The 23840-nt window shown below is 45.5% G+C and overlaps 1 protein-coding gene across 1 annotated transcript in view; it reads left to right on the forward strand.

Moving 5' to 3' along the window:
* The window catches only part of LOC146785270 (serotransferrin-A-like), a 73643-nt gene extending 57990 nt beyond the window's left edge, over positions 1-15653 (forward strand). The window contains exons 13-17 of the mRNA XM_085634228.1: positions 3844-3991; positions 8470-8534; positions 11419-11603; positions 14659-14854; positions 15436-15653. Coding sequence (XP_085490354.1) covers positions 3844-3991; positions 8470-8534; positions 11419-11603; positions 14659-14854; positions 15436-15473 — 632 coding nt within the window. The 3' untranslated portion in view covers positions 15474-15653. The remainder of the gene's footprint in view (positions 1-3843; positions 3992-8469; positions 8535-11418; positions 11604-14658; positions 14855-15435) is intronic.
* The last annotated feature ends 8187 nt before the right edge of the window (positions 15654-23840 follow it).

Consider the following 23840-nt stretch of genomic DNA (forward strand, 5'->3'; position numbering starts at 1 on the left):
AGCCAGATCTTGAGGGCCTTTTGGTATTACAGAATGTGAGGAGAGGGTCCAGAGCTGCGTGGGGAGGCTGTTCCAGGTCTTGCTGCGTTGTAGGAGATGGAGCGTCCTCCACTTCTGCTTAGGCAGAATCAGGGAGTGTGGGCTTGTGAAAGGGAGGCAGAGTGTAATCTTTTTCTCAATGGCTGGTGGAAGTTCAAGCAGTGGTTGATGTAGGCGGGTCCTTGGTTATGTACGGCCTTGTGTGCTTGGGTCTGCAGCTTGAATTGGCATCTCTTTTTTACAGGGAGCCCGTAGAGTTGTCTGAGGTGGGTTGTGATGTGGGTTCATCAGGGAGATCAATTTGGTTTGAGTATGTGTTGTTGTTTGATTATAGTTTGCACGTAGGTGAGGTTGTTCATTGGGATGATTATTGTAAGGTCGTATGCATTTGGTGTGCAGCCAGGCCCTGCACCTTACCATTTTTGGGCAGACGAACTGGCCCAGATGGATCAGCAGCCTGCCCGCCCCCACCCCTCCCCCAGCGCCTTGAGACCCTCATGGCTGTGTAGTCGTGCTATATAAACCCCTGATTGATTGATTGACAAATCCTGCTGCACATAGTCAAAGGACATGCACAGAGAGTGGTTGGCTGAGCGCAGCTATAGTGCACTAAATAACAAAAATAAAATCAGGATTTGGTAATATGGATTCATAATCATGAGACTTCAAGTAGATCACAGACCCAAAGGAGGGCCTAGGACTTGTGAATGAATGCAGTATAAGATTCGAAAATCCTGCAATAAAAATAATGTTATTAATATTAGTTTTAAGCTCAGAGGGGGCCCTTTGAGGCTTCCCCACATAGGCCTGAGAGTCAGGATAGGCTCACTTTGCCTTATGCTCATTTTATTTTCATTTTTCCTAACACAGGGCTCAGTGCACTGTGTTGAATCAAAGCAGCCACACAGGCATTTTTCTGTGATGGCCAGCCAGTTAGCGCACAGTGAATTCACAAATACGCAAGGAATAATAGGAGAAGCAATATATTCAAATGTCAAGTCCTTATTTTATTTTTTTATTGGATTCTGCAATCCGTGGAGTATCCCCAGATTAATAGTCTAGATATTGCAATGATTTAAAACCTTCATATCCACCGAACACATTTTTAAATTTAAAATGTATTTAAAAACAGTTGAACACATGTAAATAAAACCAAGCATAGGCATTTCTTTGAGTGAAGTTCTGTTTTCATGTTGTGTTTGGTGTAATTCCATTCAGACACTTTTTCTGCTGATGAGAGGGAAGAATAATCTTATGAGAGGTCAAAAGGGAAATGTCACTTTTTTTGTTACCTCTCCTTGATTTCTACCTACCCCAAACCCCCTACCCCTCCTAAATACACATCTCCACAAAATTGCCTTGCCAAACTCAAACAGGATGACATTTTTTAGTTAGTTTCAGGCATATTTATCAGTGTACATAACAGGTAACTGTGCAACATGGTTCAATATTGCGACATAGGGGTTCTAGTGACATAATAAACCATGAGCCCGAAGGCCGACTGATTTATAACTATCACAGAACCCAAAGATGGAAATATAGGACCAAATTACATGTGTTTCCTATTCATTTGTTTTTATTTCACAATTTTATTTTGTAGTAGTTATCTTGATAAACAGTTTTTTTCACATTTCAGCTAGCAGAGGATACAGATTCAATTAGAATATTTTGTTTCACTTTTCCTGGATGTATTGTTGCACAATGGCCAGGGGAAGAGGATTTAATGCACTTCTGTGGGAGTAGATTTAACAAATATTTATAGATTTACTGCATTTGCATCAGGCGAATAATGTGCAAAATTAGCAGATTTCACAAACATTTTGTTTCTAGCTAAAATGGATGAAATAAAGTGCTACTAGAATTAAGCGGCATAGAGGACCAAATGATGCTGCAAAGTTATCTAATTTATGCAGCAAAAATGAAAATTGTATGGCACATTTATGGTCAGTATTATTTTTTTGCCATTTGAGATAGAAATAATGTTTTCAGTGAAATTTGCAACTCTTGTGGCAAAGCCCATTAATCCGTAATTATGCGGTAAATGCAGAATCTCCTAAATGCACTGATTCTCACCATTCCCCAGTGTTTGATTAATAATTTGTTCAAGAAAGGCAACCAAAGCATAACGATTCTATATCAAACCAGTGCTCATTATTGACTGCACTGTGAAGAAAATAACATTTTCAAGCTAAGATCCCCAAAATAAATATGTAATATAAGAAATACATAATGGGTACCATGTATATATGCTATAATATGCTATCTATATTGCTATATTTTATATATTTGTATTGCTGTCTAGGTGTTCTGGTATTATTCACAAACCACTTAGACTTCGGACTCATGGTTTTTGATGTTACCAAAATCTCTCAACTGCAGGACTGGTTTGGATTGCAGAGTTAATTGTTATGTATTCTCTTTCTATCTACACCAGGAGCCTCATATCTAGTTGCCCAGAGTTATACTCCTTCATTTTCATGCTCCCTGGAATGCCATTACTGGGCCAATTGGAATTAACAGGTCACTCATAAAGTTGACACTAATTGTAATTTACAAGTTTATTCAATGTCTTTAATTCAGGGTTGGGGGGTCTCTTGCTCAATATAAGTGTGATTGTCAGTGTGGGAAGAGCATCTAAATGGGGTGCATGCATTTCAGGAATGGGACGCGTGCTCTTATCCTTGATTCTCTCTAATGACATTAGGAATCAGTGCCTTCCATACCATCCTGAACCATCACTCCCACCTTGATTTATTCCACCTATTTAACACCACTGACGCGCTCATGGTGGTGACTATGGAGTAAATTCTACTGGAGTCTTAGGTTGATGATTGCTTTGGTGCCACCATAGACCACAATAGTCCTGATCGTTAGGGATACAGTTTAGTTTATGTTGGAATCTAAAATTGAGAATTCTGGAAAAACTGGACAGCAACTGGTTGTTACATTAACGCAGAGAAACTCAAAAGTCATGACTTTTACTCCTCAAATCTCGTGCTGGACCTAGTGCACCACGTACATTAGACCCATATTAAAAGGCGCATTTTTAAGCAGCCATTGGGGGTTTCTGGCAAGTGTCCCCAAAGCTAACTAAATCTGTGACCGCCACAAAAAAAGCACTGGAGTTCCCGCTAACCCCATTAAAGTCAATCTCAACCATAACCCCAGCTGTCAAGTTCATTTGACCTTACCTCCGGGTATGTGATTTGGGCAGAATTCAGTGGGTACGTGTTGCCTCTTCACTGTTATTTAAGCAGATCGGTTCCATGATCATCTTATTCCTTTTGTATTTGTATTTACTTCAGAGTTTGGCAATAAGGAAAAGCCCACCAAATCACAAGAAATAAAGACAAAAATTCATGGTTGATTTAGCTTGCCAAAGCAAGTCGAGCACCTCTCGAAGCTCCATGCTTCACTGACACTATAGAACTTTTCAGCTAAGCTTGTGTGAAATCTTTGTTCATCAAATTGCTGAAATCATGAGAATGCCATAGCATGTGGTGTACCATTATGTTGCATGAACATCTCATGTGAGAGCATGTCTCATAAATAAAACTTGCAAGATCGAGCAGGAAACTGGTTTGAGCAGAAAATATTTTGCCAACTTCTGATTGAACCTGTAGGTGAGTGGTAAATAATGACACGAAACAGCATAATGTCCAATTCTGTGGATTTTACACATTTCATATAACGTTAGATTCGTAAATTGCTTAATTCAAAACTTTCCCAGGCCAATTTTTTGCCTAGATTGAAAATAAATTGACAGCTATGGCCAATGAACTTTGTTTTTGTTTTTTTCAACAGATGTTTTCAGTGAGAGCTGTGCCCCCGGGGCTGAACCCGGCTCTAAACTGTGTGCCCTCTGTGTTGGAAACCCTGGACTCAAAGGAGAAGAAAGCAAGTGCAAGGCCAACAATAATGAACTGTACTATGGGTACTCCGGTGCCTTCAGGTAAAGGGGACACGTTGGATTAAACTATCCTGAAGTGTGGCATTCTCTCATGCAATTGGATAATACTGAACGTGTGACATGGAACCCCTGATCAGAGGGCGCAGTCTCTGCGAAGGGTGGAGAAAGGAACACCCTGAGGGCAGCTTGGTAGATCTCTAATTGGTAGATAGACATTACTTCCTGCTAATGGCACCCATGCAGTCCCAGAGCAGGAGTGGGTGGCAGTGGCGGATAATGTGTGCAGTGAAGGAGAGGGCATTTTGTCCTTGCCACCAGTGAGGTCGCAAGGCAGCATGAGGAAGCACTGATAGTAGTGTATGGCTTCACCACAGTCCTTACACAAACACAACTATCTGGGTACCACTGAGTTGCATGGTGCAAGTACTTGTTACGAGGGCCGGCTGAAGTGGACAAACTCCTAAGCGTGGGTGCTTGCCAATAAAACTGCCATACATACTAAAAATGGCTGACGCATCTCTGAGATTTGGAGTTTTCCATTCACCACTAAAAAACAGGTTTTAATAAAAGCGTGTAGTTATTGAGTGGGGATGAAATGTTCTAGATGTAGAGAACAATAGATAAGTGCAAATTAGACAGATTTGGCTTTAAAATGGCCGCTGTTCTCCACCAAACTGCGTACGCATTGTGCTACTATAAAAGAAACTCCACTACACAGTGCCCTACGAAGGTATGGGGCAACAAGAATTGTTAATAAACATAAGAAGTACGTTCCCCTTAAGAAAATCTGTCTGAGGAAATATCCTAACCTCAGGCTATATTAAACCTTAAACAGTGACATAGCCTAGATGAATGTCTTCAGTTTGTGGGACTTTCTGAGGTACCACTAACAAGTGGACAGCCCAGCAATGGAAAAGCACATCAGAAATATTTCAGACATTCTCAACACATTTTTCCTCTTTTTCAGAACTGGAGACAAAGTAATTTACTTTAATCAATAACTTTCACAAATAACGGCCCTTTCAGATTCCAGCAAGTAACAATTTATATTGGGAATTCAGAGTTTATTGGATGAAAATGGACCCACACAAAATAGGCACAAGAGGCTGCTGGAAGCGTGCTGGATATTTATCGTCCAGCATTCTGCTGCAAATTATAAGTAGCAATTTTTTGTGAATCTGATAATTTGTGAAGCCGAAGACATGGCCACTGGGGCAAAGGAGAGAGTCAAACACTGGGGCAAAGAGATGTGGATACTGCGAGGGGGAGATATGGACATTGGCACAGGGTCACATTGGAAGAGAAAGCATAAGGATAGTAAGAGATGAAAACTAGGTCAGCAAGTCACAGACCTGGGAAAGGAGGACACAGATATAGGCAGGGGATCACAGGAAGTGACATAGGTGGAATTGTGGACAGAGGAAACGCACACTGGGATGGGGGCGTGGTCAATGGGGAAGATTATCACAGAGAGTGGAACAGGTGATGTGGACAGGAAGAAGAAATGGATACTGAGACAGATGAACACAGACAGGGTCATGTGGAAAGGAAGACAGGGACATGGTGAGGAGGGGACATGGACTCTGGGAAGCAGGATATAGACACAACAAAGGTAGTCACAACAAGACAAGGAGACACAGGGGCCGATAGACAAACACAGAGGGAAAGAAGACCAGTATATATATATTCCACCGTTATAGTTACTGTAGGCAACTATAACTCACGCGACCGCAATCCTCTGCTGATGCTAATACTGTATTTAGACACTTATTTGCCCATGTCTTCTTCCATTAAATTTTAGCTATACATATATAACAAATATTTTTTTTTCATAAAGACACATATGTCATCAGCAGAGGATTACGGTCGCGTGAGTTATAGTTGCCTACAGTAACTATAACGGTGGAATTTCATTGGTTTTTTATCAGTAAAATGTCCAGCTAACTATAACATGTGTGAAACCTATGGTTTTTTCAGTGAATTTGCAAGGTTTTTTAAATGCTAATTCCTAACTATAACGTGTGTGAAACCTATGGTTTTTTCAGTGAATTTGTACGGTTTTTTAAATGCTAAGTTACTTTACGCCATTTGTGGCGTGCGCGCCCACTTAACGCAGTTCGTTCCGTGCGCGCACGGTGCGCTTCGCGCACCGTGCGCGCACAGTGAGCACGCGGTGCGCTTCGCGCACCGTGCGCGCACAGTGAGCACGCGGTGCGCTTCGCGCACCGTGCGCGCACAGTGAGCACGCGGTGCGCTTTGCGCACCGCGTGCCCACGTCACGCTAGATGGGCCATGAACGCACGATGCGCTTCGCGCACCGTGCGCACATGGAGGACATATGATGAGCATCGTTGTGACAGGTAAAATATATGTTTTGATTAGCTCTAATAAGCCATGCACAAAAGGTGCCCTTCCGGCACCTTTTGCACACGGGGTGGGGAGAATGTGGATATTTTTTTTATTTTTTTATTATTTCTTACCGTACGCGTACGGTAAGCGTAATCGGCGAAATTTTCGAAAAAATTAAAATTGCCTTTTTTCACTTGGGGGATCGTTGGGGACTCCCTCGACATGGCTAGGTGCTTGGGAGCTGTGTAAACAGCCCCTTTACATGTTTTTGCACTTGGTTTTTCAACCCCCTGTCAGAGTGCGAGAGAGAAAATGGTGGCCGCCGCTTCCTGGTTTCGACCGATTCGAATGTTTACTAAGATCTAAGGGCCAATCAGAATCGCGCTCGCGCACGCCACCGTACGCGTACGGTAAGCGCACCGTAAGCGCACCGTACGCTGGCTCAGATATATATATTGATTTAAAGGCTATTTTCTCAGAATCTACTGAACAGATTTACACCAAACCTACAAAAGGCACTTCCTTGACCTGAGGACTACCTCTCTGCCAAATTTCAAGTAATTCTGTTAAGCCGTTCGGGCTGTAGCTGTGTCTAAAGGTCCTATGGAAAAATGCATGGGAAAAACGCGTTTTGGGACCCCCCTTTTATCTCAGCCCCCGCTTGACGAATCCCCCCGAGACTTTCAGGGTAGGAGCGGAGCGTATCGCCCCGCCTATTTTGAAAAATTCGCGATGATTCGTCGACCGGCGCCAAAGTTATTCAAAATAGAATGTTGCGGTTTTCCTATGGAAACAGGGTCCTAACTATAACTACCTACTGGCGACCGCCAGTAGGCAATATATATATATATATATATATATATATATATATATATATATATATATATATATATATATATATATATAACAAGACACAGGGGCATGGACATCCAAATGCTGAAGCAGGGAGACAGAATGTTGCCTATTAAGCTCCAGTCTGCAGGTAACCCAACAAGCACAAGTAAACGCACGCTCAATTCATCGCACAGTGCTATGCAGTCACACCAAACGTCAATGTGCTCTCATTAAACACAAATAAATCACAAGGAACTAGACCCCTGCAAGTTCAGTGTCTTTGACCAATCCTTGCTTCCAAATACATTTTTATTGTGCTTACTCTGTGTGAGTGAATGAACAGTTACTAACTGCTCTATTTCAGGTTTGTGGCATCCAAAACAGGTTAACGTTGAGACTAATCCCTGATGAAACATTTTGAGTAGAGATAGGGGGCTACATTACAGCTAGTGTGTACTTTCCTGATCTGTGCTGTAGTTCAGGCACACAGTCACGCTTGCACTGGGAACAGCACATTAGCGAAAAAAAGGGTAGATATTAGAAACTGCTGGTCCGCCTTTCAGCGCAGGTGATGGATCTGGCTCCGTTTGAAGAGAAGATTGGTGATGACTGCGAGGGGAGAGGGTTCCTGGTACCCCAGTGACTCCCTTACCATTGCACCACCTCCTACATGGTGCATAATCAGTGCACCACACAATACATTTTTTGCCATTTTTGTCTGCATCTGCAGTGTGGTGCAGGTGCAAAGGCAAGCTTGCATTTGCATGAAGGTAATCCCCATGAAAATGAGAGACATCAACTTGAGGTCATGTCCAGAGACAACTTGATCCATATTTCAGGAGAGGTCGCACAAAGGTCTGTGGTTCCTCCGTACGAACCTAACTACGCCAGGGTCACAAAAGTAGGTGCAATTATCGACCACGTTCCTGGGACACCTTCAATAATAAGGCCCAGGGTGGATTGGTGGTTGGAACTTAGTTGTTGGTTATACATTTCCTAATTCTGACAAGGCTACAAATGAATTCTGACAAGGCTACAAATGAAGAGGACTGTGTACTGTGAAGAGGCGGGAGATGGAGTTGAAAGATAGGGCTACGTATCGCTAGACCTCAGATGTAACTAGGGCAGTTACTTTTCCCGATCTTACTTTACCCATTTTTTCCTATCTGATCATGTGTTTTGTGTACAATTCAAGTAGTGTCCAGGATGCTACCACTGCCCCCAAAAAACATACACAAAGCCACTGGCTTATCATGAGAAGTGGCTTATGTAAGTTTGTACTGGCCCTCAATGTAACGTTTTCGTCAAACTCCTTACATTGTGTTTTTCCTCCACAGGTGTTTGGTGGAGGCAGGAGATGTTGGTTTTATGAAGCACACCACCATTTTTGAAAACACAGATGGTAAGTTATGAAGAAGTACCAAGCAGGAAACTATCCACCCTCCTCTAATTCAAATTTAGTTTCTGATTTAGGGAAAAAGTGGGCTAAAAGGCATGGCATTGCCTTTCCTTTTGGTGCCCGCTTTAGGGTGATACGACAAGTGACACTGCACCAGGTGCCAAGCTTGAGAAGGCAACATTTGCGCTTTGATGGGACAAGAGGACAGAGCAGACTGGTCAGGTGTAGCAAATGAGACAGGAGCTGCCTCCATAGATCTTTGAGGCATATTATCAAGAGATGTATCGCCGCTTTTTCGGCACATAGTGCCGAAAAAGCTGCGATTTTTTCATCACAACATTATCAAGGACACGTTAACAAGCGTTAGCGCATGTTTCCTTGCGACTTTGCATGTCAGCGATCAATTTCGCTAATGACATGAGAAGTAGGCGTTCCTGAGCAGAACAACATGGGAATCCTCGCTGACACGGCTTCGCGATATTAGCAAGCCATGCAGAAAACCAGCGAAGCGATAAAAATAACCGCGCTAACCGCGGTTATCGCAGGAATGTTACGCCTGCTTGAAAAGTGACTTAGGCATACTGATAATGGCAGGTGGATTGCCAGGTTAGGTCCACACTCCCCTATCAGCAAGCCTCTCCATAGCGCTGTGAAATCACCGCTGGATTTCACGTGCTATTCCTGAGAATCAGCCTCTATCACTGGAATTACATCTCCTGTTAGCAAAGCGTTGATAATACGGCGCTAACACGGCGATGTAATCCAGCGATAGTGTAAATCGTGCTAAGCGCGATTTGCGATAATTATCGCATCTCCTAGATAATATGCCCCCTAGTGTGCCCAGCAATTTTCATGGGTTAAAAATAATGGCAAGATAAGTCTGGTGATAATTGTACTTGCTGGAGAGATCTGTGCTTTGTCTAGTGACATTTGTGACTGGTCATAAAGTAGCACAGCAATTTAAAATGTAACATGCAGATCACAGGTTTCTGTTAAGTAGATAGCTCAGAGGGTTACTACTTTTGTTACAGAGCTCCTTTTGTTACTTGCAGTTTATAAGTTACAATCCTCCTTATATATCACAGTGAACTCTGCTCCAGTATTAAAAAGCTGTTTCCTAACAGAAGGCATTAGTTTAGAACCTTATTGTTTTTCCTCAATCTATTAATAGTACAAGGTTGCTGAAGGGTTCCTTTGGTTACAAATACATTCTTATTGGTAGAGACAGCCCCAACCATGATGCGGTGTTTTAAATCCTGTTTGTGTTGTTCCATACCAAGCACTCTTACCATATACCAGTATGAATGACCTGTACACCTACACCATGTAGCCCTCAATGTCTTATAGACCATTTCCTGTTCACTGATTTACACACTTTTATAATGCATTGTCTCTATAGTATATATGTGTGTATTGTGAAGCACTCTGATACAATACATTGAGATGAAAAAGGTATAAAAGAAATTCAATTAATGTGAATTAGTGGCTCTAGAAAGATGAGGGGCACCGTTGGTGGGTGGTAGTGAGGGAATCCACGGAGAATAAGGCCCATGGGGTACCCCAACAAAGACTGGCGGACCTAGTGCCGCCAAACAGGCCTACTTCAGTACTTTGTTCCATATGGGCAGGTATTGCCCTGCTTAAATCAAAAACCAGAACAAAAAGTTACAAGTGTAGTCCAACTCCAACAAACAGACTCGAAATTGGCCTTTGTTCTAAGGGAGAGGAAGCAATTTGCGATCCCATTGTGAATGGCTAACACTCTCAGGGATGGTGGCCTGCTGGGGTCATCAGACCACCATGTCTGGGACTGCTTTTAAATAAAGCAGTCTTTTTTTTATTTAAATGCAGCCCTTTAAGGTAAATGAGCTGCATTTAAAAAAAGAAAAATTAAACTTTTCCGTGTCATTTTTTTAAGTCCAGGCAGTGGCCCCTGGGCGGCGGGCACTGATGGGGGGGGGGGCAGCCGGGGTGAGTAAGGGAGTTTAAAAAAGAAAATAATAATTACCTCATTGCTGTGTCTCTCCTCCGTCTATCCCCTAGGGCTGGAACTTGAGGCACCCAGGCTCCTCTGAGCCAATCACAGCACTGCAAGTCAGCGTTGTGATTAGTCTGAGCGCAGTGGTTCGGCGCTCATCCAGGGAATGGGAGCCAGGGCATGTTTTCCACACAGGCTGTAATGCAGCCTGCGTGGGGAACATGCAAAGTGCGCATGACGGTTTGGACAAATATTCATGCACACTTGGAGTGGGCAAGCCACTCCTACCCCTGCTCCTCTGTCATCGGAGCAGCCCTGCCCGCGAACCTGCCACAGCAGGAACACATAAAATGATAATAACCTCAAGTTTTTATAATTTTATGTTTCCTTTATTTCACTGCTGCCGTCTTAGCGGAGGAGACACCGCTAATCGATTCCCTTTCCCACCATAGAAGGGTAGGTACCCCAGACTTTTACTAATATAAATTTACAACCCTTTGCTTATTGTAAAGAGGAGAGAAAGGAGTTTGGGAGTACATGTTTGTTTGAGACCCAAATTTCCAAGGCATACCACCCTTTGGAACACTGATTTTTCATCCCTTGAGTGGGATTTATGGCTGCAGAGGTCTTCTGACTTGTGACTAAGGGATTCATTACTATAAATGGGTTTACACATGCCAGGAAACCCTGTGTGAATTCCTGACAGGCATAAAAAAGATCAAATCAGACCTAAAAATTCATTTGTGAATACATTTACCATTGTTGAACTGTCTCTTTGTGGCTTAGGTACTATGTTGTGCTCTGGGAATTCGTAATTGTGTCTATGTTGTTTCAAGGTTACATTAAGCACAATTTACAAGGTTTGTAGTGATAGGAATTTGTCAATTTTTATCTTTTTTTTGCTCCCAGGTGCCAACACTGCTAGTTGGGCAAAGGATCTGAAATCTTCTGAATTTGAGCTGCTGTGCCTGGATGGAAGTCGAGCCCCACCATCTAAGTATCAAGAGTGCAACCTAGGTCAGGTTCCTGCACATGCAGTCATGACTCGGCCTGAGAAAAAAGCACAAGTAGTGCAGGTTCTACAAAATCAACAGGTGAGTTACAGGTAGATGACCCATCATCAGACTTTAGGAAGCCTTCAGAAACCCATGGCAGGAAGGAAAATACTTTTTGATTGGCCACAGAAGAGATTTGAAGCTCCTGTCCAGAAATTGATATATGTACACATAACACATCCTGAGATGGATGAAAATTGTGATGTGCAAATCGTTGCAGCGTGGAATCAATGTTATATGAAAGATATATGTTCCCTCTTTGTTCTGTAGGGATATTGTAAGCATTGTAAGGAGGGTTTTTCTAGACTGGTGCCTGAGACATTACCTCCTATGTTGAGTGAGGAGGAGTATGCTTTCTGGAACAGCTTCCTTTTTCTATTCACAAGCTTATTTCCTCCCAGACCTACCAATCTTTAGCGATATCTCATTTAGTGGCTGAATCTTGCTCTCTGAACTGGCACTAAATAGCCTTTGCTCTTCGCTAATTTCCTTGAAATTATATAACATGTCACATCATGCAGTGGAGACAATGTAGTGATCGGTCAACATAAAGGAGGGGGTATTACTAGGCAAGTCAAGTGTGTATTTGTGTGTGTGCACTCCCATGAACGCACAGGCCATCAGTGCTCTTGAAGCCCAGTAAACCCCGTCTACCATATCACTGAAGGAACCAGGTCTCGCGCTCAACCTACATGGCCTTCATCATGCAAGATGTGGTAGTTCACTGCTGTATTGTTTGTTATCTTTACGGTCATGTGGTTTGTGGACTAGACAGTCCCACCCATTTCTAGCTTCAATATTAAATATTTTATAACACTCTATTTTGCGATCATTTGCAACCTATCCACATTTTTACAACTTGATTATTTTCCTCCGTATGATTTTGACTGGTGAATTGTTAATGGAACGTAAGAGCCCATCCCTTATCTTCTGGTTAGTGCATAGCCCAAATGATGTCTCATAGATGTTTTATATTTCATTATTCTACATCATCAATGTAAAAATACTTCTGCTTTGATTTTCCGAATTGCACACCGTGACACAATTAAAGAATCTATTGGAAATTGAATGTAGCAAGGCTAAGAAAAATAGGTCTTTGAGCCTTCCTAAGATAGAAGTGCAGGATATAAGCTTCTGTTTTTTCAGATTTCACTAATGGAATCTTACAGGTTCTACTGATGAATGTATGGACTATCATGAAGCCACCTACCCCCACTCCCTTAGATGCTGAATTCAGTTTTTAGTTTGAATATGAGAATGAATGTAAAAAATGTGGGTAGTCTTGTGTGCAGGTGCCAAGCCAGGGGTCTTAATTTCTCATTGTATATGATTGTCTCCAACGGGATAGAGGAACTTTTTTTTTTACATATTGATAATCCACCAAACATGTTCATTGCAGAATTTTCTTTGAAATTGTTTGATCCAAGATTTAAGATCACAGCCATCGGGTGTTCAGCAGTGGTGCTTAAAAGGTCCTCATTTCACTTTTGGAACGGATCAGCTACAACAGCGCATGTGTGAGGATAGAACCCTTATTTTAAGGAGACCAAAGCTACCCTTATTTGCCCGATTAATACAAGTGATCAGTCATGGTTTAACTGATTCTAAAGTGTAGTAATTTGATGGCTATGTCAAGGAGGACAGCAAATTCAAATTACTAGCATAATGGTTCCTGTCTTGAACAGTTATCATACTCTTGTGTTGTTCTTATTCTTAAATTATTGTTTAAAAATCATGCCACTCATGGTAAATTCATTGTGAGGACAGAAAATGATGTTTGCATACTGGGAATCATGTTATTGTTAGTCTTTTGAAGGGCTTGAAATCCATACGCAAGGTGAGGAAAAAGGATTCAGGCAGCCAGAGGGGCAACACTGAACAGGCCCAGGTTGTGTACTTTTAGGCAATGGGCTTTTCCTACTTACCCGCTAAAAGTCCTGTATAGAAAATATGGAATTTGCATGATCATACATATTTGTTTAATAAGGTCTGAGGACTCCATTTTGTTTGATGGACAGGGAAATAGGGGGAGCAGGGTATGTGCTTCACTAGTCAAGACCATGTGCAAACGAGAGACTAGGTTAGCATGCTGAAACAAGAATGAATTGATGTCTAGACTAGTGAGTATTGAGTCTTGTATAATGCAACACATAAATCCCAAAGATCCCTCCCAAACCCCACATATCCTGTGCATACTCTTCACATTTCTTTATGGGAAGGGGTTGTTACGGCAGCCATTGCCCCTGTCTCGTGCTTTTGTTGCAGAACCTTTGAAAAGTGACTGCTCATTAGGCATGCCTCCATAACGCAGGATCTTGGGTCGCATGCTAAATCAGGAAGGTCCACAAGGAAGGTAGGCCTTGCACACCTGCAAAATGTGTGTGTGGGGATCTTTCTGTTATGGCATTATACTAATTTTCCAGTCATCGACAAAGGCCAATCAGATCTTTGACATAGATGCAGCCACTTCATGCCCATCAACTATTAGTGAAGGGTTCTCTCTCAGGGAATAAGAGGCCTGCTCATGGCTTATGCTGTGCTCAGGGCTCCTCCTACAGCTTTCAGAGGGTCTTTGCATTGTGTGCTTTCTCTGGAGCGGAAGCATACCTTAGCGTGGTGATGTAGGTAACAGAAGGGGGTATTTAAAGGTAGTAAGACAAACGTTTTTGTATGTATCTGAAGTGGAAGGGGTAGTGGCAACCATGAAATAGCAGATGAATGGAACTCGGGCGGGTGGGGTAAGCCATGAGTGAAGTGAGCAAGGGAGGATGAAGAATGTAGTGAAAACTTTGTAGGATATACTCTCCCTCCCATTTTGATCCTCTTAGCTTCTGTTTGCTTGTCCAGTTGGGTAGTTTATAAGGAAGGTGCGGTGCGGTGCATTGAAATAGAGGGCATGGAAAAGAAAGATTGTATGGCATGCAACGCTGCGACGACCAGAGATGAATCAACCTCACTCTATATTTGCAGCCCATTTAGAACCCTGTGGTGGAAAGCATCACTCGTACACCAACCAAAAGCCTGCCAGCTACTGCTAGTTTGATGCTGGTATTTTTTAAACTCTCCATAACTGCCACTTGCTGATCTCTTACAGAGTTTGTTTGGGCGCGATGGAGTAGAAAACGACATGTACCAGATGTTTGGGCCTAACAAGGAGGGCAAAGATCTGATATTCAAGGATTCAACCCAGTGCATCATTGAGGTACCCGCTGGAACCTCTACAGAGACCTACATTGGAGCTGACTATCACCGTGCGATTGCTGGAATAAAGAACTGCTCCCCAGGCTCAGGTAACTACCCTGGTTGCTCTTAGGTGAGGTGTTCCCCCTTATAGGTCTGGGACATCAGTTAACTCCCTTACAGCTTCAGGGAACTCTGCATGTGTTGTCCAAGTTAACACTAATGGCTACAACCCCCCCTCATCTTCATGCCACCTCCCACTCAAGACAGGAAACTTACTTAATAATCACCCCCTCAGTTCAGACAACTCACCTGGTGATACTTTTTCACCGTAGGAAATGAACTCCTGCTTACTGACACCTGAAGGGTCCTACACCTTATGCAACGTCCCCATCCATACATTTTGAGCCCATCCCGTCCCCTGGCATGCTCGTCCATCATTTCCTATGACATACATCATTTCTGAGCTGTGGTGACTGGGCAGGGGGAAGCACAGATGGCGCCTCATGACAGAAAGGTCTTGTGCCCTGGGTGGTCTCAATAATTGCATACCAGACGATTGAGGGCACGAGGCACTTAGGAGGTGCACGAGCAGCCAGTCAGTCAAGCAGGCAATGAACGTGGTGTTCCCCAATAATTCTGCAGCATTGTGCATGGCAACAGCTAACAGCATTGTGTCTCTCTCCTGCAGATCTCATCTCCGCCTGTACCTTTCACAGCTGCAGCTAAACCTAAATGTCGGAGCTCCACACTTGCCAAGATCACCAGCCGCTCACTCACCTGGCCTTCAGTGCTCTCTCTCCTCTTTCATTTGACAGACGTGACCTCAGAGGCCTAGCTGGGGCTGACTGTATCACCATTTCTATCTCTGTGTTGTCTTAACGTGCACTAATAAACGATCACAATCAACCTCTGGAGTGTTATGCTTTCTTTCACCCTTTGCTGCTAGCGAGGAATTTAATTGTTCGTAGAACTCTATTCAAGACTTTCTACAATATTTCTAGCCAAAAAGTGAAGTCACTGTGGCATTGCTGGGCCAGATATGACACAGTGTGACTAGAGTGAACCTGAACTGTGTGACACGAGTGATTTGGAGGCTGTCAAGTCTCTCTTGTTACATAGGGGCTGATTATGATGGCAGGTGGACTTGAGTCCGCCCGCCATCGATGCGAGGACTGGGACCGCCCGCCTGTAAGCCGATGGTCCAGCACCTCCCATCACGATGCGACCGCCACCATGGCAGTGGCATCCAGCCCGTTTAACATTGCGGTGGGTGCTGCTGGCTGCAGCCCCCGCCTCGCTGCTAAACAACCATGTTGTGCTTTTCCCTGCACTACGTGGCAGACTCCACGTGGTGCCTGCCACTTGGTGCAGGGAAATGTAGGGGGGTACCATGGGTACTCTCCCAGTGCACAACCACCTCCCCCCAACACAAGTGGGGCCCACAACGGGCCCCCGCATCCAAGCCCTGCCGGCCTTTCCATGGCGGTTCCCGCCATTGAAAGGCTGGCTTTTAGCAGCATCGCAATTTTGCTAGGCACCACCACCATTTTATGTATGCTGGCCGGGTCCGCCTGGCAATCGTTGTGAGAAGTTGGCCTGATATATGATGTCACTAATTCTAGTGTACACCTTGTATCAGTCCAAACAACCCTTATGGTGATTGGTTGTAAAGTCAACCTTATAGACCAGCTATCCTAGTGGTAGCATGGACAAGAGCAGTCTTAGGCTAAACTCTGTATGGCATGTGAAGCCAGCTGTTATACCATATGTAATCCCTTGAATACCAAATGAAAGGACACCACAACAGATATATATAAAAATAGAATGTATTTATTCTAGTCAAACCCTCAGCACTCTTTATGAGATTTGAGGTAAGTACAACATAGTCTTATTTAAGCAAGTCACACAGGTAAGTAATAAAGTTAGGCCCTAGGGGCCACGCAAACCATATACTAAGTAAGTGGTATAAGAACAACTGTCACGAACACAGGATAGGCCTAGGCCTAGGGAATCGCTGGGGCTACACTATACTACCAAAGGTTAGGAAGTGGGAGGCCCATGGGATTCAGGTGCAGAGTGGAAACACTCAAGCGTGATGCGTAAAAGTCGATAGAAATAGTAGTTATTACAAATTAACAGTTTTAGGACACTTCTGGAATAGCTAGGAGTTCGAGACTTGGAAACTAGACCCTAGGATAGTCAATACCCTTGTGAGCACCGAAGTACTCAAGTTACCTAGCTCACGGGCTGCGGGTGCATAGCTGTGAACTTGCGTCGGGTTTCGTCGTTGACTCCTATGGATGCCTGAAGGAAAGGTGCTGACAGGCAGTCAGTGAAGAGTGTCCGGTGGATCCCAAGGATGGAATCAAGAAGGAAGGATACCTGCAAGCAGAAGGGACAGAGTCTAGGTCACCAGCCAGGAGCCGGGAAGGAACCAGGTGATGTCGTGCAGATGCAGGTGAAGAGGTGAAGCTTGTCGCAGCAGCCACGGGTACCAGGAGATGTCGAGGACGACCAGGACCAAGAGGCGAGCTGTCCCACAAAGGCTCTTGCTGTCGGCGGCGTCGATGTCGAGTTAGGACCCAACAAGCCTTGGCAAGCGGAACCCACGCAGAATGGAGGACTTGCTTCTGGTGCAGACCAGGAAGGTCTGGGGTGCTTCTCTTTCACAGAGGAGCGAGTGCCAGTCTGGAGGAGCCGGACCAGCAAGATGAAATCAAAGGTTCGTCGTTGCAGAGGTCACTAGCCAACGGGCCAGCAACCGGACAACACGTTGAGCAACTCAGGTGCAGAAGGGCCCCACGCAGAACACGTGAAGTGTGGGGAGCTGATCTTCTTTGCAGATGGTGCTCGGGATGAGGGCTTCTCAATTCCCCAAGCACAGCCTCGAGGAAGCCTCAGAAGTTGCGCTAGTCAGTTACTAGCCACTTTTCCCAAGTCGCCGGTCCCACGTCACTCTTCGCCTCCACGGGTCTCAGCTTTGCTGTAGAGGTGGATCTGGTTCAGAGGTGTCTGGAAGTCTCGGCGCTGGTCAGTCTCTGCAGTCGTCCCTCGTAGGATCAGTCGCAAAGCAAGCAGTGGTCGCCGGATGGTGCCTAGTTGCCCAGGGTGGTCACTCCTTGGCCACAAGGGAGATTCTTCAGTCTTCTTCCTGAGGTCGAATGTCGAAGGTCCAGAGTTTCTGTTCAAGTTGCAGATTCAGGATAATCTAGTTTCTGCAGGGCTCAGCTACCTACTGATATACTGGGCTAGTGGGCTGGGCTACCTGCAAGGTCCCTCCTATGGGTGGGACCAGGAAGGGGAGTGGTTACACCCCCTTTTCTTTGTCCAGTTTCACGCCAGAGCTGGGGCTGGAGTGCCCCAGCGCCGGTTTGAACTGGACTATACATGGAGCACCTTGTGTGCCCCAGGCATGTCTCATTCCTTTCAGCCCTCCCTGCCCCAATACACTAAAGTCTGTCTGGGGAGGTGCTAGCACCTCCCCAAACAGGAAACCTATTGTCCAGGCCCTCCTGGCTGGGAGGGCTCCCAGCTGCAGGAGGTCAGACTCGTGTCTGTGGCAGCAGCATCCATTTTGTGATGCTGAGGCTTTGGTCAGAGTTAAACAGCAAAGTAGGATTTTAACATGTCTCCCCCTCTAGAAGGGAGGAATAATATCCTCATCACCAGAAATGGTTTGGGGGTATTATTCCAAAGTGTTAGACACCTTACACGACATGTTTTGATAAAGCCAAACCATAGTTACCATAACCGTTTAAGATTATAAGGTACTTTAAGAGTATATGGTAGGCTATATCATAGAACAGCTATAAGGACATGGTTCCGAAAGCTGCAGACAGGCTCAGCTCATGCTAGAGCACCATCTCACATGTTACCAAGCACTCTGCCTCCAGGATCGTTAAAGCCTGCCATAGGAGTGGCTGATAGGTACACATGTGTCTATTTTAAGGGTAGATATAGGTATACTATATCTAAGCAAGGGGTGATTACACAACCTTGCCCCAGCTGAGTGATCAGCCAGTTGTGTCTGATTGTAAGGCCAGGCCAGGGGTGGCATAATACATGCCTCAGCCCCTGGTAGGCCTAGGGTACACCTATGCCCTGGGTACCTAGGGTACACTGTACAGGGTCCAATAAGGTGATCCTTACCAATTGTGTATGCACCTAGGGTACCTGGAGTCCATTTTAAAGAGAGAGCAGACAGCCTGAGACCCTGAATGGCAGGATCTCAGGCCAACTAAGTCGAAAAACCAGCTAGACACTAGGCAAAAAGTTGGGGGTAACCATAGTCAGATATCCACCTTCCTACACAACCCCCCCCCCCCCCAAACGAAAGGAGATAAGGCTGTCCTTGACCAGGTAAGCCTATATTGCCTAAGTGGCCATATAAGGAAGAACCAGCACTGGCATGGTTACCCCCTGTCTCATGGTCCACTAAGCAATCCCTCATCCTAAAGGTATCATAGGGTCTCCACCATAGGGAATCTCTACCTTTGGTGTGTCTTTGCAAAGTAAAAGGCTGGTGTTGAGATGGAGTACTGAAGTGAGTGTCCTCAAAGTGAGGCCTCATCTTCCTCCAATCATCCTCCACCATGTATGCCTTTCTGTTTTTTAACTGAGTTGCACTATGCTCTCAGGGTAAGCCTCTGGCTACCTAAAGCTGGAGGCTGGGTCCCTTTGGTGGGCTTACTGGAGGGACAGGTCAGGTTTGGGGCCCTAAGGTCCCATGTTTGCCTGTGCCCAACAGAATCCCTCTGGGGGAGGTCCCTAACTACCTGTAAAGGGGATCCCTCAGGAATGTTTTTAACCATCACCTGGCTAGGGCTACTAGCCAGGCAATCCTCATCCTTTTGATGGGGGGGTTCTTGTGGACAGGGGCCCTCTTGGGGTCCACTGACCTCCCTGACCTCTGCAGCCCTGGGCTGACTGAGGCAGGGTAGAGAGAGGCAGGCTACCTGCACAAGACTGGGTCCCACCTTGGAAGGGTCCACTGACATCAGAGGCTCTGCCAGGCCAGGCCTGGCTACCTCTGGGGCAGTTCCTTCACAAGAGGTGAGGTCAGATCCCTGAGGAGGCTGACCTTTTCCTAATGTCTGGGGAGAGGGAGACTTTTCTTCCTCCCCATTACTCTCTGTTTGTGTGGAGTGATCCATAGTTTCAGGCTTCACTACACCTATGTCAGTCTGAGTATGGGCTGAGCCCATTACAGCCTTGCCAACCTTTCAAGGGAGGAACTCAGTTTGGGTATGAGCTGTGACTGTCACAGCTCTGCCAATCTCTACAGGGAAGCATGTCTTTGCCTGGGTTGTGGCTACCACTGCCCTTCCAACCTTTTCAGGGAGGAAACCTACTTGGACAGGGGTTGTGGCTGGCACAACCCCTCTACCCTTTTGTGAAAGGCCTACCATTTTAGAATGGGTGTCTTGTTCAACTCCAGCCCAAGCTGAGAGCCCTAAGTCATTCCCCAGTAAGCAGTCTACAGGCAAGGTTGGGGACACTGCCACCCTCTTAGGGCCAGTGACACCTCCCCAGCTGAGACATACCTCTGCCATGGGATGACTGTTCTGTTTGCCATCAATGTTAGTTACCTGGTATGAGAAACCAGGCAAAAGCTGCTCAGAGGGAACTAGTCTGTGAGTCACCATAGCGATGCTAGCTCCAGTGTCTCTGTAGGCCTCAGCTTTTCTACCATTGATGTAGGGCTCCTGTCTGTACCTACCCAAAGTGTTGGGACAGGCAGTGAAGTTGGCAAACCCCATGCCACCATCACAGACAAGAGTAGCTTCTGTAGGGGACTTGGCTAAGCCAGGGTCCACCTGTGTTCCCCAAGAAAACCCAACCAAATTTTTGGGGGCACTCCCACCACCTGGGGGATTACTGCTGACAGTAATAGGTGGTGTTACAGGAGTAATTGGAGGAACCGTTTTGTTTTTAGCCTTTGGGCAACTGCTGTCAGTTTTCCAATACCCAGGAATTTTACATTCATGGCAGTAAGGCTTTTTAATTGTGGTAGAGGAGGGAGCTTGGGACCCACCACCCTGTGTGGAGTTTTGGGGCCCTGAGGAAGATTTCTCTTTTGTTTTATCCCCACCCTACTCTTGAGGCTTGGTGGTATCTTTCTTTTGGTCACCACCCTGATTTTTAGGCCTAATCCTGGTCCTGACCCATTTATCTGCCCTCTTTCCCAATTCTTGGGGAGAGGTCAAATCTGAGTCTACCAGGTGTTGATGGAGAAACTGGTTTTGACAATTATTAAGGATCTGCTCCCTCTTAATCAAGTTGTACAATCCTGTATAGTCCTGCACCTTGCTGCCATTTAACCAACCTTCCAAAGCCTTAGTGGCACAATCCACAAAATTAGACCAGTCCTGTGTCTGTGTCTTCTGGGTGTCTCTGAACAACAACCTATATTGCTCAGTGGTTAAGCCAAACCCATCTATCAGAGCACTCTTCAGGACTTTGTAATTGTCAGCATCCTCATCACTAACTGTGAGGAGCTTGTCTCTACCTTTGTCAGAAAAGGAGAGCCACAAGATAGCTGCCCACTGACTCTGGGGTACCTGCTGTACTTTGCATGCCCTCTCCAAAGCAGTCATCCACTTGTGGATGTCATCCCCATTCTGATATGGGGGGACTATCTTGCTTAGGTTTCTATAGTCATAAGACCTATCCCTATCTTTAGGAATGTTGCTGCCACCAGTGGGTCCTAGCCCACTTAACTTTTGCTCTCTGGCCAGAGCAAGCTTCATCTTGGCAAGGGCAAGTTCTTCCCTTTCAATCTTCAGATTGGCTTCCCTCATTCTGGCCTCATGCTCTTTTCTCTCAGGGGAAGTCATTCCCCTGTGAGAAGAGGCATTGGAGCTATTAGAGACATGGGAGTGGATAGATTCCCTTGCAGGGGATCTTCCTCTCCTGCTTCTCTGGTTAAGTCTACTTGAGGGTCTGAATGGGGGGACCCCAGTCAGACTCCCATGTAGGCTTAAGTTAGCCTGGCTAAGTCTCCCAACTTGGACCTGGCTGTCTACCTCATCTTCTGAAGTCTCTTCTGACTCATCTGTAGTGGGTAGACCCTCACCTGTACCTAGGGTACTAACCTGGGAGGCTCTCTGAGCATCATACTCCTCTAAGATCTCCACTAGTTGAATGAGGGTAGGGTTTGAACCCTGTTTTAACTTTCTGGAGGTACACAATTGTCTCATCTCCTGAAAAGTTAGGGTATCATATCTAGAGGGGATCTTTCTAGGATCTACCCCTCCTGAGAGAGAATCAACTTGATCTCCTCTCAGAGACATGATCTAGTGAGGGTGTGGTGTGTGCACCTACCTACACTAGTTGTATCTACTAAACCTCTCTAGTAGTTGTAGTCCGGGTGTGCTAGGCCCTTCAACCTACAACAACTAAGTCCAGTAGGACTTAAGTATTTATAATCTATGTTATATGTACCTAACAATATTTACGTGATCTTTCAATTTAGTATCTCAAGATTACCATGGTATTAACAACAGCAAGCTCAGATCCCAACCGCGGCTCACCAATGTGAGAAGTTGGCCTGATATATGATGTCACTAATTCTAGTGTACACCTTGTATCAGTCCAAGCAACCCTTATGGTGATTGGTTGTAAAGTCAACCTTATAGACCAGCTATCCTAGTGGTAGCATGGACAAGAGCAGTCTTAGGCTAAACTCTGTATGGCATGTGAAGCCAGCTGTTATACCATATGTAATCCCTTGAATACCAAATGAAAGGACACCACAACAGATATATATAAAAATAGAATGTATTTATTCTAGTCAAACCCTCAGCACTCTTTATGAGATTCGAGGTAAGTACAACACAGTCTTATTTAAGCATACATTAAGTCACACAGGTAAGTAATACAGTTAGGCCCTAGGGGCCACGCAAACCATATACTAAGTAAGTGGTATAAGAACCACTGTCACGAACACAGGATAGGCCTAGGCCTAGGGAATCGGTGGGGCTACACTATACTACCAAAGGTTAGGAAGTGGGAGGCCCATGGGATTCAGGTGCAGAGTGGAAACACTCACGCGTAATGCATAAAAGTCGATAGAAATAGTAGTTATTAGAAATTAACAGTTTTAGAACACTTCTGGAATAGCTAGGAGTTCGAGACTTGGAAACTAGACCCTAGGATAGTCAATACCCTTGTGAGCACCGGAGTACTCATGTTACCTAGCCCACGGGCTGCGGGTGCATAGCTGTGAACTTGCGTCGGGTTTCGTCGTTGACTCCTATGGATGCCTGAAGGAAATGTGCTGACAGGCAGTCAGTGAAGAGTGTCCGGTGGATCACAAGGATGGAATCAAGAAGGAAGGATACCTGCAAGCAGAAGGGACAGAGTCTAGGTCACCAGCCAGGAGCCGGGAAGGAACCAGGTGATGTCGTGCAGATGCAGGTGAAGAGGTGAAGCTTGTCGCAGCAGCCAAGGGTACCAGGAGACGTTGAGGACAACCAGGACCAGGAGGCGAGCTGTCCCACGAAGGCTCTTGCTGTCGGCGGCGTCGATGTCGAGTTAGGACCCAACAAGCCTTGGCAAGCGGAACCCACGCAGAATGGAGGACTTGCTTCTGGTGCAGACCAGGAAGGTCTGGGGTGCTTCTCTTTCACAGAGGAGCGAGTGCCAGTCTGGAGGAGCCGGACCAGCAAGATGAAATCAAAGGTTCGTCGTCGCAGAGGTCACTAGCCTACGGGCCAGCAACCGGACAACACGTCGAGTAACTCAGGTGCAGAACGGCCCCACGCAGAACACGTGAAGTGTGGGAAGCTGATCTTCTTTGCAGATGGTGCTCGGGATGGGGGCTTCTCAATTCCCCAAGCACAGCCTCGAGGAAGCCTCAGAAGTTGCGCTAGTCAGTTACTTGCCACTTTTCCCAAGTCGCCGGTCCCACGTCCCTCGTCGCCTCTACGGGTCTCAGCTTTGCTGTAGAGGTGGATCTGGTTCAGAGGTGTCTGGAAGTCTCGGCACTGGTCAGTATCTGCAGTCGTCCCTCGTAGGATCAGTCGCAAAGCAAGCAGCGGTCGCCGGATGGTGCCTGGTTGCCCAGGGTGGTCACTCCTTGGCCACAAGGGA

The sequence above is a fragment of the Triturus cristatus genome, chromosome 11, assembly GCF_964204655.1.
Source record: "Triturus cristatus chromosome 11, aTriCri1.1, whole genome shotgun sequence".
Lineage (NCBI taxonomy): Eukaryota > Metazoa > Chordata > Amphibia > Caudata > Salamandridae > Triturus > Triturus cristatus.